This window comes from Azolla caroliniana, unplaced genomic scaffold, assembly GCF_043228905.1.
Source record: "Azolla caroliniana isolate FFs.n. ecotype wild unplaced genomic scaffold, voAzoCaro1.0.p SCAF_8, whole genome shotgun sequence".
NCBI lineage: Eukaryota > Viridiplantae > Streptophyta > Polypodiopsida > Salviniales > Salviniaceae > Azolla > Azolla caroliniana.
The window spans coordinates 2134031-2152245 of NW_028230443.1; the positions used below are offsets into that span (position 1 = coordinate 2134031).

At 42.7% G+C, this 18215-nt stretch overlaps 2 protein-coding genes across 2 annotated transcripts; one reads left to right on the plus strand and one right to left on the minus strand.

The window, feature by feature from the left end:
- Positions 1 to 288: 288 nt before the first annotated feature.
- Positions 289 to 3343, minus strand: LOC147860720 (uncharacterized). The gene is made up of 6 exons (XM_087323864.1): positions 2906 to 3343; positions 2482 to 2609; positions 1771 to 2211; positions 1322 to 1641; positions 1087 to 1250; positions 289 to 762 (listed from the first exon to the last, which is right to left on the minus strand). Exons 1-6 carry the CDS (start codon positions 3341 to 3343, stop codon positions 289 to 291), a joined length of 1965 nt encoding a protein of 654 aa, XP_087179990.1.
- Positions 3344 to 3866: 523 nt separating this feature from the next.
- On the plus strand, positions 3867 to 6641 carry LOC147860721 (uncharacterized). The gene is made up of 3 exons (XM_087323865.1): positions 3867 to 4322; positions 6047 to 6098; positions 6205 to 6641. The coding sequence occupies exons 1-3, from the start codon at positions 3867 to 3869 to the stop codon at positions 6639 to 6641; spliced, it is 945 nt and encodes a 314-aa protein (XP_087179991.1).
- The last annotated feature ends 11574 nt before the right edge of the window (positions 6642 to 18215 follow it).

The window sequence follows — 18215 nt, forward strand, 5'->3', positions numbered from 1 at the left end:
TAGCCCTTGCCCACTAATCGGGCCTTGTGTTGGTTGATGGAGCCATCGTGTTGAGATCTTTAAAATATGAAATATCTTGAGAAAAGTCACTTTAAACGATGGGGGTAAGCCCCCCTTTATATAAGATGAAGCATGCGAGAATGTTCGCCACATGGCTTCATGTATGCATGACATTCTATGCATTACATGCTAAAATGTTTATCATATAATAATAAATGATACATATCCTTATTATAAGTTCTATAGTCTATAAAGTAAAGATACAAGGTTCAAATCCCTATATGCCTATTATAATATTGTGCTTGATCCTGAACACTCCCTCTCAAGCACATTAAGATCATAAAGACCAAGTTTTCTTCTAAACTTGAAAAATTTCTCTTTTGGTAAACCCTTGGGGAAGATATTAGCAACTTGATCCTCTGTTTTGATATGTCTCAAATCAATGAGGGTTTCGACAATCTTTTCACGAACGAAATGATAATGCACCTCAATATGTTTTGTACATGCATGAAAAACATGATTCTTTGCTAACAAGATTGCACTTATGTTATCACAATAGATAACTAACGGTCTTTGTATTTTGACTCCAAGATCCTTTAATAACATCTCTAACCATGTAGCTTCACATGTAGCTTGGGTTGCAACTCTATACTCTGCTTCTGTGGTGCTTCTGTTTCTTTGACAACCATGACACAACTCCACTACCAAGTGAACAACAATATCCACTTGTACTTCTTCTTGTCTCTTTATCTCCAACGCAATCTACATCACAAAAGAAACTAGGAGACACCTTATCATTAGAATACAAAAGACCATATTCTAATGTTCGTTTTATGTATCTTAGAATTCTTTTTACTATCACCATGTGCGCTTTCATAGGCTCTTGCATATATCTACTGACTATACCAACTGACAATCAATATCTGGTCTTGTAATTGTCAATTAGATAAGCTTTCCAGCTATTTGTTGATACATCTTAACATTTGTAAAAGCATAATTTTTAGTAGTATCTATCGTCATTCTTTCTTTCATTGGTGTTTGCATTGGCTTACAATCATACATACTAAATTATTTTAGCATATGAACCATATACTTTTTCTGAGAAAGCATCCAACCATTAATACATTTAATCACTTCAATGCCCAAGAAGTACTTAAGCTCTCCTAAATCCTTGATCTCAAACTCATTTGACATATTATGTTTTATTTTTTGTACGAGTTCATCATTATCACATGTTATAATTAAATCATCTACGTATAAAACAATAATGATTTTACCATATTTACTAATGCATCCCCACAACTTTGCTTGAAGTTCATACTTTTCAAGTAGTTTCCCAACCTTTCAAACCATATTCTTGGTGATTGTTTTAGTCCATATAAGCCTCTCTTCAATTTGCACATATAATCAGGGTTAACGTTATCCTCAAAACCATGTGGTTGTTCCATGAACACTTCTTCCTTCAAAATACCATTCAAAAAGGCATTTTTTACATCCATCTGATATAAAGTCCATTTTAGAGATGCTACTAAAGACATAACAACTCTAATAGAGGCCATTTTAGCTACGGGTGAAAATGTTTCATCATAATCTAGACCATATGTTTGAGAATAACCTTTACCCACTAATCTTGCTTTACATCTATTTAAAGTATTGTCATAATTGAACTTAGACTTATATACCCACTTACAACCAATTACCTTTTTATCATTCGGTCTAGGCACTAGCTCCCATGTGTCATTCTTGTATAATGCATCAATTTCTTCCTACATAGCACACTTCCATTCTCTTTTCTTATATGCATCTTCAAAAAAATTAGGCACAATAAAATCATTAACTTTTGCCATAAACAAATAATGTTGTGCAATGCAACTATCATATGTTAACCTTTGAATAGGTTTTCTTACTCTACTAGATCTTAATTGTGAAGTTGTCCCACGATTTATGTCAACTTCTTCAACATAATCATCAATTTTCTCATTCTCATTATCAACATCATTTTCTTGATCCACGCTACTTAGCTTACTTGACAAAGGCATCTGCACATCACATTCTAATGTTTTCCTATTTTGCATTTCATCAAATTGTACACTCTTTGAGATATAAAACTTCTCATCATCTATATCAAAACATATATATCCATTTTTTACGACATCAATCCTTAGGAAAATACACTTTATAACCTTTTTATCAAGCTTCTTCCTTACTTGACTAGGAACATACACAAAGCAAATACATCCAAAAACTTTTAACGTATCAACTCAAGGCTTTTTATTATAGAACAATTCAGAAGGAGTATTGTTACCAATTATGGTTGTTGGCATTCTACTTATCAAAGTCACTACATAATGACAAGCATTAGCCCAAAACCTTTTTGACAAATTTACTTTAAATAGCGTAGCTCTAGCTATCTTTAGTATATGTCTATTTTTCCTTTCTACAACTCCATTCATTTGAGGAGTGTATCTAGGTATGACTTGCCTTATGATACCATTTTCTATTAAGAACTTATCAAATTCATTTGACATATACTCAGTTCCTCCATCACTTCGAAGCATTTTAATTTTTCTATTGCACTGATTTTCAACCATTTTCTTGAATTCAATGAACTTTGTAAAAATGTCACTTTTATTTTTTATAAAGTATATCCACACCATTCTAGAATAATCATCAATGAATGTTACAAAATACCTTGATCCTCCAATACTTGTGAAGGACCCCAAACATCTGTATGAACCAACTCCAATGGGTGCTTGAAAGTTGGATTCCTCATCGGCATTACCGTCCTTGTGAACATTGCTTTACAACATGGCTCACAAAAAGGTAGAACACAATCTCTATTAAACGTTGGCAATCCATGAACCAAATCATTATTACTCATATTTAGCAATCATCTTTCACTCACATGTCGCAATCTTTTACGCCACAACTCAAACTCATTTTTTTCATTTGCAATCGTGCATTTCTTTTCTGTGTCATTCAATATGAACATTCGTCCTACTTTTCTTCCGGTTACAAGCACTTCTCTCGTGTTTGAACTTGTTATTGTACATCCATACTTATTAAACAATATGTCCATATCTTTCTCAACTAGTTGACCAATAGAAATTAAATTCATTTTAACACCAGGTACATACCACCCGTCTTTTAACTTTTTAGACATGTCATTCGACAAATGCAATTGAACATCTCCACAACTCTTTACATCATAACATGTATCATCACCCATACAAATTTCAATTGGACTGGACAAACCCTTTGTTGCATCAAACAAACCACAATCTCCAATCATGTGATTTGAACAACCAAAATCAAGATACCTGTCATAGACAGAATGGCACATGGAATGGTGGGGGTTGAACCCATGATCTTCTGGTCTTATTCAACAACCTTACCAATTGAGCTACATCTATCTATACATTATTGTATTGTATAAGAATCAACTTATTTCATTATAGATTGATCACTAGAACTTTCAAGAACCATTCTAGAGTGCAAGTTTCCATGCACTTTCTAGAAGTCTTCTAGCTTTCATGCATACCTCCACATTCTTGTAAATACTGGGGTGCACCTTGATTACAATCAAGGTGAACAACACCAGATACGAAAGCATAATTCAATTCTTGTTCATTTGTCTATTTTCTCTCTCTCTTGCTTGTTCTCTTGTCTATGCTCTCTCTCCCGTCATCTCTTAATATTGAGCCTCGTCTACTTGTCCGTGACAATCTTGTGATCTTGCTTATGCTCTCGCTCTCTCTTAGTACTTAGCCTCATTCCACCCTTTCGTGACAGTTTGTTCACCTTCCCATTTTCTAAGCCTCAGCATGTCGGATCTTACCGAGAGAATAAATCATCTCATGGAAGCCATGCATCAACTTCAACTTGAGAATGAGAACCTTCGGGAATCGTTACAGAAGCTTCAAGTTGGAACACTAATGGAACTCGAAGAAAAAAATAACTCTCCTCCTGCATCAACAAATGTTCTACCTATAGAGTCTAGTTCCTCGTCTAGGGTTTCTCCAACTCCTCCCCATCCCACTAAAATTATGGAGCCCAATTTTAGTTTACCTAACAAGTTTGATGGCACGAGGAAGCACTTCCAAGGGTTCATAAATCAGATCAAGCTTATTATCCAACTACAACCTCAACGGTATGCGGATGATTTTTGTCAAGTTGGTCTCATTGGGACCCTTCTATTAGGAGCTGCAAAAGCTTGGTTTGCACCATTGGTCGAAACTTCATCACCATTTCTACAAAATTTTCCTGCCTTTCTTGTAGAGTTTGAAGCAACATTTGGGGATAACTCTATTCATTACATCAAGGTATGCATTCGGTATCCATTTATGCCTCTGAATTTAGACAATTAGCATGTGATGTTCAGTGGGATGGCCAAGCGCTCTGCGACCATTTTTGTCGGGGCCTTCGAAGCGATATTAAAAATTTACTACTCAACTTTCCGAAGCCTACATCATTGTCACAAGCCATTATGCAAGTAGTTAGTTGTGACAATCGGTTGTTTGAGTTCGTCAAGAGGAACGAGCAACTTCAAGGTGGCAACCCTCTTCGAGATCTTCTCCATCGTCATTGTACGATGACCCCGTGCTGATGGAAATTGATCGAGCTCGCACCCCGCCACTCACGGAGGTCGAACAGAGGTATCGCCAAACCAATGGACTATGTTTATATTGTGGTGCATCCACCCATCTAGTTCGTTTTTTCCCAATCAAGAATAATCAACGACAAATATCTACAAACAATACCACAAGACGGCCCCAACAACCGAAAAACGAAGGTGTCCAACTAAAGTAGAAGCCATGTGGTTGGCTACATCGACAGAAGATTTCTCCTTTTTGGTAAGCATCCATTTCAAGTCGATTTCAATTAGGTCCTTAACACTTCTTAATTCCAAGGCAACAACGTGTTTTATGGATGAAAGGTTCGTTCGTAAACGCAAATTTCTGGTTGTCCAATTGTCCAAGACAAGTCGATTTCAATTAGGTCCTTAGCACTTCTCGATTCCAAGGCAACAATGTGTTTTATGGATGAAAGGTTCGTTCATAAACACAAATTTCCGGTTGTCCAATTGTCCAAGAAAATCCTAGTGGAAGCTATTGATGGACGCATGCTTTCTTCGGGAGCAATCACTGAAGACACAATCCCACTTATCTTACAGCTCAGGGACCACTAGGAGGCCTTAATATTTTATGTTATCGCTTCACCACGACATCCGGTCATCCTTGGCTTATCTTGGCTGAAGGCACAGAATCCACTTGTTGATTGGTGCAATCATTCAATTACTTTCTCCCAAACCAACTCGGAGGTGCAAACAATACTCATGTTGCAGCACGCGCTCACCCTCCCATTAAAGCAGGAATTAGCTCCAAGGCGGATGCTCACATCCCAGTCACAACAAGGAAAATAGTGCATAGTGCCTCTGACCCAAGCAATCCAATGAGGACAGCTACTGACTCACTACCGACCAAGTATGAAAACTTCAGGGACGTGTTTGAGAAAAAGAATGTTGATCACTTGCCTGAACATCGACGTTATGATTGTCCGATCGATCTGCAAGAAGGTGCCAGTCCTCCCTTTGGCCCAATTTATGGGTTGTCGGAACCAGAACTCTAGGCACTCCGAACTTATCTCAACGATAACCTTGAAAAGGGTTTTATTCAACCCTCAAAATCACCAGTAGGAGCTCCTATTTTGTTCGAGAAAAAGAAATATGGCTCCTTAGACCTCTGCGTTGACTGTCGGGATCTAAACAAGATTACTATTCACAACCGCTACCGATTGCCTCTCATCCTAGAGTTCTCGGATCGACACCGAACTGGGTGGATCTTCTTTAAGATTGACCTACGGGGAGCATAAAATTTGGTATGGATCAAACTTGGAGATGAATGGAAAATTGCCTTTAGAACGCGCTACAGTCATTTCGAGTATAAGGTAATGCCTTTCGGCCTCACTAATGCTCCTGCAGTATTTCAACATATGATGAATGACATCTTCCAAGAATATCTAGATCACTTTGTTGTGATCTATCTAGATGATATCTTGGTCTTCTCTTCGAACATCAAGGATCATACTCGACATGTCAGGTTAGTCCTCGCCAAAGCTCGCAAGCATGGACTCTATGCTAAAAGTGAAAAATGTGAATTTGATCATACTTCTGTAGAGTTTCTTGGGTATGTCATTTCGACACAGGGAATCACAATGGACACACAGAAAGTCAAGAGTATCCAAGAGTGGGTTGTCCCAACACGTCATTCCTTGGTTTTGCCAATTTTTATCGTCGCTTCATCAAAGGATTCTCAATGATTGCACAACCTCTCATTGCTCTTACCCGCAAGGATGCTACTTTCGAATGGACAACAATTGTACAAAAGGCGTTTGACTTGATGAAACAAATCTTTACTATGGCACCAATCCTCTTACATCCTGACCCCACTAAGCCTTTTCAAGTCGGAACGAATTCTTCCGATTTCGTCATTGGGGCGATCCTCTCCCAACCAGATGAGGTCGGTGTGCTTCACCCAGTGGCTTACTACTCCCACAAATTTACGGCCTTAGAAATCAACTACCCCATATACAACAAGGAGCTTCTTGCTATTATTGCTTCTTTTGAAGAATGGAGACCCTAAACACGTTCGCGTTCAGAAGTGGAAGGATCGTGCAAAAATGGAAGGATAAGGAATATTCCTTCTAATTTTGGGGTTTAGGTACTCTATTCACAAAACATAATGATACCAGTATCACATGTTCTCAAAATACCGTTGGAAAACCTCAAAAATTCATCATTTCCTAAACTTGAAAAAACGCTAAAATTATGCTATACTCGAAATGGTACAATGTTCACTGTCACGAAGAAGTCAAGAAGTAATGTATTTTATAACAAACAATGTTTGTACAAAGCAATAATATTTACGTCACCAATGTTAGTGTGAAGTCGTAAACAATAATATCTACGTCACCAATGTCTAGGCATGAAGTGTTATGAATATTTCTTTTCCTCTTTCTATTCCCCCTTGATCGTGGACATTCCATCATCTCTAATGCATACTTGCCGGTAAAGGCATTTTTGCTTCTAGTGTTGTATCGATGCACCTTTATAGACTGGATTTGGCTTTGGTTCTCATGCATCACCACATCTAAAACCTTACCAATCCAAAATTGATGTCCCAGCTCATTATCATCACTAGGTGTAGCAATTAACATACCCACCTTCAATTCTTGCAAGTTTCCTTGCCACCTCGTTTCCGTTATTTTCGTCAGCTTGGGTCCAACATATATGTCCCTTTGTGGTGGATGGAGCAAGCTATCATTAATCGCATTAGGTGCAAGAGGAGAAGTCTAAGAATTATGACATGGTTGTATATTCCATGTGAAGGGGATTTGCACGATCCAAGTACAAAGGACACAATTGTCAACAATTTGTTCTTGATCTGTAAAGAACACATCCCAACATGACGTGTCTTGTTCCCAACATACTTCTTCGCATTATCAATGTGCTTGCGTTTGTCTTGTAGTGCTTGAATCCAAACATCCTTTTGATTATCAGCTAGTACATTGGTGACCACTTTTTTAGTCTCAATATGCATTTGTCCTGCACCATAAACAAAAGTAGAAGGCATATGAAGTAGAAACAGACACCCGCCTTCAGGCTCCCATTCGGGGGAGGATGAATATTGCTTTGCATATAATAATGTACAACCACTATGATCATTTTATTATTATTAAGAATACGTGGTTGAAACTTATATTATTTAATGAAATGTTGTGGAAAGTATCTGCTCTGTCGAAAGTCTTGAGGAAGGAAAGCAATATCCCTCTGCATCAGACCCAGCGACCATATTCGGCGACCCTCCCCTATGTCTGAGCTTCACGGCCGCCACAACAGAGGAAGGGAAGCAACCACTGGGCTACAAATTCGTTCTGCTGCGCTACAACATCTCTACCAACAGTAAGGAGAAAGATTTGGAAGAGAAGAGAGAACGATTAATTAGGAAGTAGGGAGTCTTACAAACTCAGGACTAGAAGAGAGTCGATGTATACACCGTCTTCGTTAACGCCCAAGGAGCGATCCAGCGAATCGGCCCCTGCTTCTCCTACGATTGACGGTACTATAGATGTCCAATTGGCACCGGAAGATGAGCTCACTGTTCTCAATGAAGTTAAACGATTGGAGCGGTGCTTTGTTGTTGCCCAAGTCTTGGGAAAACGACCGAGTAGAGGGGATCTTCCTCATCTTCTCCAGGCAGCCTTAAAGGAAAAATTGGATAAGATAACTGATATTCAATTGATGGGCCGAGGTTGCTATCAATTGGAATTTGAAGATCATTCTTCCGTTTGCAATATCCTTTCCATCCACTCGGTAGAAATCTCAGGTGCATGGGTTCTTTTTTTCCCATGGACCCATGGTTTTGATACGGCAGCCCTACAGGTGGAGGCAACGGGATACTTGTTGTGCACAGTGCTCGGCCACAACCGAGGAATATGATTAACTCACAGAAAACAGGAAATACAAAATGCACCGTTCAGTAGAGAGAAGAGTACACTGGATGTTTTACGTGGAAAACCCTAAATGGGAAAAACCACGGGAGTCCTCGAACTCCAACTATCACTACAAACAGAGATGTACAATGGTGAAGCTACAAGGCAACAACCTTGAGCTCACTGTCTTCGCCACAGGCGGCAGTAATACACAGAGGCAACGACCTCTTCGTCTTTCTCTCTCTCTCTCTCTCTCTCGGCTGCTCTCTTCACTCTCTCTAAGCGGAAAACAGAAAGATGAGCAACAACACCTAAAACTGTTTGCCCTAAGTCATATTTATACACATATGACTTTCGGGCTATTTACAAATATAGCCTCAAGGGCCCTTGGCAAACATATTCACAAATATGTCCCCGCATCCGGATCTCTCTCTCCGGGTACATTCGTCATCCGGTTCCGTAACCGGGTCTTCATCATCCGGCTCCGTAACCGGGGTCTTCATCATCCGGCTCCGTAGCCGGGGTCTTCATCATCCGGTTCCGTAACCGGGGTCGTAACCGTAACCGTAACCGTAACCGTAATTGCCGTCATTCATCTCCGGACATCCCATCCGGAGGGACCAAAAATCCCAACAAAACTCCCCCTTCACTTCGGCATGGGATGTCTCTCCAATCCGATCCTCTTCCGGCATGCTTCCAGCTTGTCGGGTGTAAGAACCTTGGTCAGCATATCCGACCCGTTCTCGTCCGTGTGGATCTTCGTCAGCACGAACTCCTTGTCTTCTATCCTTTCCCGGATCCAGTGGTATCTACGCTGGATGTGCTTCGTCCGGGAGTGATAGGCCGCATTCTTCGCAAGGTGGATGGCACTCTGACTGTCGCAGTAGAGTCGGTACTCCTCCTGCCGGATACCGAGCTCTCCAATGAAGTCCTTCATCCATATTATTTCCTTGCCGGCTTCGACAGCCGCCATGTACTCCGCCTCCGTGGTTGACAACGCAACCGTCTTCTGCAGCCTCGACTGCCACGAAACAGCTCCCCCTGCATACGTCATCACATACCCTGATGTGGACCGGCTGGTATCCGCATCAGCCGACATGTCCGAATCGGTAAATCCATCGAGTTCGGGCTTACCGGAGCCGAATCGGAGGCACATGTTCGAAGTGCCCTTTAGGTATCGGAGTATCCATTTGACCGCGTTCCAGTGCTCTTTGCCGGGATTGCTCATATACCGGCTCACCACTCCGACTGCATATCCTATGTCCGGTCTTGTACACACCATTGCATACATCAAGCTTCCGACGGCAGAGGCATATGGTACTTTCATCATGTCCTCCTTCTCAGCCTTTGTCTTGGGGCTTTGCTTGCTGGACAACTTGTAGTTTGCCGGGAGGGTTGACCCGACCGGTCTTGCTTCCGACATGTTGAACCGGTGAAGCACCTTTGTCACGTACTTCTCCTGTGACAGCCACAACTGCTTCTTTTTCCGGTCCCGGATGATGTGCATCCCTAGAATTTGCCTCGCCGGACCCAGGTCCTTCATTGAGAAAGTTCGGTGAAGCGCTTTCTTCAGCATCCGTATCTTGGCCTGGTCCCGTCCGACGATCAACATGTCGTCCACGTACAGGAGGAGTATTAGAAAGTCTCCTCCTTCGAACTCCTTCACAAACACGCAGTGATCGGACTGCGTTTTGTGGTAGCCTTCGTCGGTCATGAAAGAGTCGAACTTCCGGTACCACTGTCGGGGAGCCTGCTTCAGTCCGTAAAGGCTCTTCTTCAACCGGCATACCAGGTGCTCCTTTCCTTTCTTCTCGAATCCTTCCGGTTGCTGCATGTAGATCTCTTCTTCGAGGTCATCGTGAAGGAATGCCGTCTTCACGTCCATCTGTTCTACCTCGAGGTCCATGCTTGCCGCTATGCTCAGCACCGTCCGGATGGAGGTCATCTTCACTACCGGGGCAAATATCTCGTCGAAGTCGACGCCCTTCTTCTGCTGAAACCCCTTCACCACTATCCTGGCTTTGTATCTCGGGGGGTTTCCGGCATCTCCCGGTTTCAGCTTGAACACCCACTTGTTTCGAAGTGCCCGCTTTCCTTTCGGCAACTCCACAAGTTTATATGTGTGGTTCTCATGCAGGGAATCCATCTCCTCCTGCATGGCACTTAACCACCTGCGGCTATGAGTGTCAAGCTTTGCTTCTTCGAAACTCTCCGCCTCCCCCTCGTCGGTTAGCAGCACGTGCTCCGGTTCCGGAAATCTCCGGGGGGCCCTTCTCTCTCTTAGAGGATATCTCCGTTCCGGAGCTTCGATAACCGGTTCCTCCGTTTCCTCTTCATCCGAATCCATTTCGGGATCGGGGCCGGTTCCGGTATCGGTTTCATCTTCCTCGGCCGGTTCTGTTTCTTCACCGTCTTCGGCCGGATCCTCGAGTGCTAACCGGTCCCTTGCCGGTCGGGACTGCTCCTCGTAGAGTTTATCCTCACCGGTCGACTTGGAGCTCTTCATCTTCTTCTCCGACTCCCAGTCGGCGAGTGTCTTGTCCTCCATGAAGATGATATCTCGACTCCTGAATATCTTCTTGTCGACCGGGTCCCATACTCGGTAGCCGAACTCGTCGTCGCCGTAACCGAGGAATATGCATGGCCGGGTCTTTGGGTCTAGCTTTCCTCTCCGGTCCTTTGCCACATGCACATATGCGAGACACCCGAACACCTTCAGATGCCGGTAGGATACTTCCCTACCGGTCCACACTCTCTGCGGCGTGTCTCCGTCCAAAGGTACTGAGGGTGATCTGTTTATCACGTATGTCGCCGTCGACATTGCCTCAGCCCAAAACCCCTTGGGTAATTTCGCATGCGCCAGCATACTCCGGACCCTCTCCATTATGGTCCGGTTCATCCTCTCGGCCAGCCCGTTCAATTCCGGCGTCTTCGGCACAGTAAACTCGAGCCGGATTCCCTTCGAGCGACAGTACTCCTCGAACTGCCCCCGGTATTCCCCTCCGTTATCCGCTCGTATCGCTTTTAGCTCCTTGCCGGATTCCCTTTCCACTCTCGCGTGGAGTTCTTTGAAGACGGACAATACTTGGTCCTTTGTCTTCAACGGTGCCGTCCACAGCTTCCGGCTGTGATCATCAATGAATGTTACGAAGTACTGGGCTCCGCCATGTGACTTCGTTTCTACCTGACACACATCAGTGTGCACCAACTCCAATGGTGCGCTACGTCTCGTCGGTGGCCTTGAGTGGAAGGAGGCTCGGTTCTGCTTACCGGCCAGGCAATCGGTGCACTTCTCCAGATGCACATGCTTCACTGGGATAAGGTTGTCTTCTGCAAGCCTCTTCATCCCCTTCTCACTCATGTGGCACAGTCTCTTGTGCCACAGCTCACCGGCAGTGTCAGCTGCCACGTTCAGCTCCTCCGGACATAGCCGGGAATTCATCAGGTACAGTGTGTTGACTTTCCGGGCCCGAGCCACTATCAGGCTCCCTTTGCTGAACTTCATGACACCGTTCCGGATGCTACCCGTGTAGCCTTCATCGTCTAGCCTCCCGGCCGAAATCAGGTTCAATCGAACCTCCGGAACGTGTCGAACATCCTTCAGCAGCATCTTGCATCCGGTTGATGTCCTCAGCCACACGTCTCCTATGCCGGCAATCCGGCATGTACCTTCATTTCCCATCCGGACACAGCCGTGCTCACCGGCTGTGTAGGATGAGAAGTATTTCTTCTCCGGGGTCAGGTGGAACGACGCTCCGGAATCGACCACCCAGGTCATCTCTTCACCGGCAAGGTTCAGCTCCCTCTCTTCGGTAATGAGCATTATCTCTTCTTCACTTGCCGCGAGTGCCCTCGCCGATCCGGACCTCTCCGGTCCGTGGCTCCCCGGTATGCACCGTTTCGCTCCGGTGACTTCTTCGAATCGGTGTCGTCGACTCCGTTGTCCTTTCGGTAATGCCGACAATTCTTCCGGAAGTGCCCCGGCTTCCCACAGTGGAAGCATGTGGGTCTTCCTCTTGACTGCGACCGGGTCCCTGACTTCTCCCGTCTTTGCGGACTCCGGTTCCATTGTCTTCCCCGTTCCGATTCTATAAGCAGCGCCTTCGAGTCGGAGGCCGGTTCTTTATCTCTCCGACGCGCTTCTTCGTTCAAAATACTTGTCTTTACCGTTTGTAGAGACAAGTTATCTTCGGTGCAGGAGGTGCTGAGAGTCACCACCAAGTTCTCCCAGCTTTCCGGCAATGTACACATCAGGATGATGGCTTGCATTGCATCCTCCAACGGGAACTTGATCGCCGCAAGCTGGTTCACGAATCCCATGAACGTGCTTACGTGTTCCACCATACTCTCTCCGTCGCGGTACTTGAGGTTCACTATCTTCCTCATCAGGGAGATCCGGTTCAACGCATTCTTCCTCTCGTAGAGGCCCGACAGCTTCCGCCACATCTCGTATGCGTTGGTGTCGTTCGCCACATGTTGTAGAACGCTCACGTCGACGTATTGCCGAATGGTTGCAATGGCTTTCCGGTTCAGAAGCCTCCATTCCGTCTCAAGTACCCCCTTGGGTTTTTCCGACCTGTCAATCGGTTCATACAGGTCCCGAACAATGAGCAGATCCTCCATCTTTATCTTCCAGTCGGCGTAGTTCTGCGCATTCAGCACCATCATCCCCGGCTGCCTGCTGCTGCTGCCTTCCATTTTCTGCACTGCCGTCACTCTGATACCACTTTGTTGTGCACAGTGCTCGGCCACAACCGAGGAATATGATTAACTCACAGAAAACAGGAAATACAAAATGCACCGTTCAGTAGAGAGAAGAGTACACTGGATGTTTTACGTGGAAAACCATAAATGGGAAAAACCACGGGAGTCCTCGAACTCCAACTATCACTACAAACAGAGATGTGCAATGGTGAAGCTACAAGGCAACAACCTTGAGCTCACTGTCTTCGCCACAGGCGGCGGTAATACACAGAGGCAATGACCTCTTCGTCTTTCTCTCTCTCTCTCTCTCTCTCGGCTGCTCTCTTCACTCTCTCTAAGCGGAAAACAGAAAGATGAGCAACAACACCTAAAACTGTTTGCCCTAAGTCATATTTATACACATATGACTTTCGGGCTATTTACAAATATAGCCTCAAGGGCCCTTGGCAAACATATTCACAAATATGTCCCCGCATCCGGATCTCTCTCTCCGGGTACATTCGTCATCCGGTTCCGTAACCGGGTCTTCATCATCCGGCTCCGTAACCGGGGTCTTCATCATCCGGCTCCGTAGCCGGGGTCTTCATCATCCGGTTCCGTAACCGGGGTCGTAACCGTAACCGTAATTGCCGTCATTCATCTCCGGACATCCCATCCGGAGGGACCAAAAATCCCAACAATACTTTACGTGTACTGCTGTTTTTCCAGGTTTAGACAAGGAGTGGAGGGAGGTTCTTCACAAAATTGGGGCAGCAATAGGTAGAGTTTTACATGTTAACTCATCTACATTCAAGGATATTGTAGAAAAAGGAGGAGCTCCGTCAGTCAAGTTACTTTGCAAGAAAGATGTAGTGTTACCTAATTGGATTCGCCTTCCAAAACTGCAAGGTAATATGTTTCAAAAAATTCAGAAAGTGCTTTACTTTGGGTTGCCCAACCAATGTTTTTCTTGTAAAAAAATTGGTCATTTAGCAAAAGATTGTTTGATTGTCCATGGGAAGCCTATTGTAGCTATGCATAAGCAAAATAATAATGTGGTCACTTCACTGGTGCCTCATGAAACTCAACAAGTAAAGGGTTTTGATATATTGTTAGATAAAGTGGGTAAGGGAAAAGGTGTTGATATGAGTTGTTCCAATGTCCCTCAATTTGCACTATCGGAAGGTAGTATGGACACGTTGAGGCAAGATTTAGGAATGTCGATTTCTGCTCCATCTTTGGAGATCATTCCAGCCATTCCTCCTCCCTTAGTGTTGCCTGAATGTAGTATGGACGCTTTGCAAAAAGATGTAGTTATGCCGGTTTCCGTTTCCTCTTTGGAAATTGTTCCAGTCATTGACTCAATGCTAGAACAAGATCCGACGAAAGTTAAGGCGTCAGTTCAGAAAATGATAACATCGTTTCAACATAATGATGCAAAGGTAAATGCTCGATCATATTCAGATGTTTTGCAGACAGGGGTGGGGCAATCACCGTATGTTTTTGCATCTGCAAAGGATACTATAGAAGCGCTTGGGAATAGCAAAAATAGGGTATATAAAGACCATCGTGTGTTAGTCAAGGATTTCCGTGTGGAAAAAAGAATAACAAGAGCAGTAACTTCATCTCAAAAGGAGAGACAAGTGGTTTTGACTGATAAGAGGTCTTCTCCATCTCAATCTTGATATGTATTATTTTAATATTTTATCTTGGAACCTTCAAGGGTTAGGTACGAGTCGTTGTAATAGAGTAAGATGTTACTTGAATCAAGAATTATCTTTACCTTCAATAGGTCAACTTGATATGCTATGCTTTCAAGAACACCATCTTAATTCACAAAGGATAGCATCGAATAGAAATTTACTACGTGGTAATTGGATTTATGAATGGGTTCCGGCTTTTGGACCATCTGGTACTCAAGGTGGCCTTTGTATCGCACTTAAAATGCAATGGCAGTCTAATGTACAAGCTAAAGGAGTATTGTTTGGTGGTAGAGTTCAATATATGCTTATTCTTATCTCCGGAAAATTGATTGGTTTTTTGAATGTATATGCTCCGAATTCTGTTACTGGAAGAATTCGTTTGTGGAATAAGTTATTGCAAGATCTTCCTGTGGCACAACATTGGTGCATGTGTGGTGATTGGAACATGATTGAAAGCCCTAATGATAGATTAGGTGGATCTTCTACTACTATATCGGGTTTAGAATTGCGTGAGTGGGAAAAGTTAATTTTCAAATATGCAGTTACTGATTTGTGGCATATTCCAACCTTCTCTCGCATGCCCGATTCCTTGTTATACTCACGTTCCAATCGAAGAAGTGTTGCTCTTAATCTGTCGAGAATAGATAGGTTTTATGCAGATTCTTTTTTTTGGGATCGTGGAGGATATGTGGGTATTATATCAGGCACTTCGTTCTCAGATCATGCCCCGATTATGCTCAAATTCTGTATGAACAGCCATACTTCTATTTCTCGATTGTATGTGCCAAGGTTTATTGTTGATGATATGAGTTTGCAGAATACAGTTTTGTCAATTTGGAGAATGGCTGTAGGAGATTCTAATTGTCAAAAATTACAGAATGCTCTTCTCACAGTTTCCAACTTCTTTATACAACAAGTTAAGTTAAAACAAAGTAGCTACACTAGAAAATTGCTGAATGCTAAGAGAGGTTTGGCTTCTCTTCAAATTTTGCAAGAAAAACAGCCTCATTCTCAATATATTCATTGTGAATTACAGAATGTTATGATGCTTATTTCTTTTCTGCAGCAAAAACGTGCTCAATTTTTTCTTCATGCATCTGTAGCAAGATGGTGTACAAAAGGAGACACCATGTCAAAATTCTTTTTCCAACATGTTACGCCTAAAAGAAATAAAATTCAGATTGTACAATTGAAAAGATCTGATGGTACAATTACTATGGATAAAGATGAAATGAGTAACATTGTTGCCACTTATTATGAGTCGTTGTTATCAGCAGATACTCCAACTGTTGAAACTCAACAAATGCGCCAAAAAGTATGGGCTGTTACTGTGGTTAAGGTAACATATCGGATATCTCTTCAGCTTCTTCGTCCATTTTCATCCTTTGAAATATTACAAGCTATTAAAGGTGTTGTGCCACTTATTATGAGTCGTTGTTATCAGCAGATACTCCAACTGTTGAAACTCAACAAATGCGCCAAAAAGTATGGGCTGTTACTGTGGTTAAGGTAACATATCGGATATCTCTTCAGCTTCTTCGTCCATTTTCATCCTTTGAAATATTACAAGCTATTAAAGGTGTTGTGCCACTTATTATGAGTCGTTGTTATCAGCAGATACTCCAACTGTTGAAACTCAACAAATGCGCCAAAAAGTATGGGCTGTTACTGTGGTTAAGGTAACATATCGGATATCTCTTCAGCTTCTTCGTCCATTTTCATCCTTTGAAATATTACAAGCTATTAAAGGTGTTGGGCCAGATGTGTCCCCGGGAGTAGATGGAATGGGAAGAGATTTTTTCATTACATATTGGGATTTGATTGCCGAAGATCTATTGGCAGCATTTCAAGAAATGTTCAATACAGGTATTATGCCACAAAAGTGGAAAGAGGGATTAATATGCCTCATTCCGAAAGGTGAGGTTGTTACGGATGAGGTGAAGGGTTGGCGGCCCATTACTTTATTGAATACAATTTACAAAATCTATGCTAAGTTATTGGCTTTGAGATTACAACCTTTTCTTTCAGAGATTGTGCATGATTCACAGACGGGATTTATGCAAGAACGTAGTATTTTTGACAATATTTTTTTGTTTTGGGAATTAACAGGGATGGCAATGAAAACTAAAGAAGATCTAGCGGTACTTTTATTAGATTTTGAGAAGGCATATGATAGAGTTGATTGGGACTTCATGGAAGGTTCATTATTGAGATTAGGTTTTCCTGCGCAGTGGATTAGGGCTGTAGCTTCCTTGTATCGTGAGGCCTTTAGTTCAGTGTTGGTCGCCGGTGGGCAAACTAGAAAATTTTCTATCTCGCGTTCGGTTCGTCAAGGTTGTCCATTGGCCCCATTCCTGTTTTTGCTAGTTATGGAAACATTCTCAATGTATTTAAACTCCTCTCAAGTTGCTTTGAAGGGTTTGCCTTTGCCTGCCACGCAACAACAAATGTTGGATGCAGAATTTGCAGATGATACTGCAATTTATGTTCAAGGTAATGAGGAAAATTTAAGTAAATTGCAAGAAGTAGTGGAGGAATTTTGTTTGGCCTCTGGAGCAAAGATAAATTGGCATAAATCTCTTGGCTTTTGGGTGTCACAAAATTCCTTGCCTAATTGGATGCCTTCGCAGGAATTCAAGTGGGTTCCTAATGGAACCACTACTCGTTACTTAGGCTGTCAAGTGGGACTTCATGTTACTGCAGATATGTTAGTTGCTCCTCTACTTGTAAAATTAAGAAGAAAATTGTTGCTTTGGGATTCGGTTAACCTGTCACTTGCAGGTCGTATACTTGTAGCTAACCAAGTGTTTTTAGCGACTATTTGGTATGTTGCTTCAACTACATTGTTTGCTAGATCATGTATTTTACAGGTGCAACGCCTCATTCGTAACTACATTTGGGGAGGGAAAACAGGTCAAGGTAAAAGGCCTAAAGTAGCTTGGGCAGTATTGATTGCTCCACGACAAAATGGTGGGATGGGGCTGGTAGATCCAAATGCACAGTGTAAGGCTTTGCTTTCTAAATTTGTGTGCAGAGCTATGCTGCCAATGCAAGGTGTTTGGAGTCGTTTGATGATGCATAGGTTGTCTACTATGTGCCCATCAATAGGAGGAAAGTGGCAACCATCTTTAAGATGGGGTTTTATTCAGAATTTTCATTTGTTTAAAACAACCTTATTAGAAGATAGGTTTTTTAATGGAATTCTCACAAGTTGGTCAGCTGTCAAAAAGTTTCTAATTCGGAAGGTACCTTCGACAACGGATGACTTGTTGAGACAACCCTTGATCTGGAACTTTCTCTTTTCAGATTCAAGGGGTTTTCTGCTTGGTAGTCGTCCTC

Excerpts from the sequence above, each read along its gene's own strand:
- LOC147860720 (XM_087323864.1), bottom strand. The coding sequence starts at position 3,343 with ATGTGCCATTCTGTCTATGACAGGTATCTTGATTTTGGTTGTTCAAAT. Across the intron at positions 2,212-2,481 it reads ATAGAAAATGGTATCATAAG|TCAAGTAAGGAAGAAGCTTG; the intron begins GCAAGTCATACC and ends GTATGTTCCTAG. Across the intron at positions 763-1,086 it reads TTTCTCAGAAAAAGTATATG|ATTGCGTTGGAGATAAAGAG; the intron begins GTTCATATGCTA and ends TTTGTGATGTAG.
- LOC147860721 (XM_087323865.1), top strand. The coding sequence starts at position 3,867 with ATGCATCAACTTCAACTTGAGAATGAGAACCTTCGGGAATCGTTACAG. Across the intron at positions 4,323-6,046 it reads ACTCTATTCATTACATCAAG|ATGATATCTTGGTCTTCTCT; the intron begins GTATGCATTCGG and ends TGATCTATCTAG. Across the intron at positions 6,099-6,204 it reads GATCATACTCGACATGTCAG|GGAATCACAATGGACACACA; the intron begins GTTAGTCCTCGC and ends ATTTCGACACAG.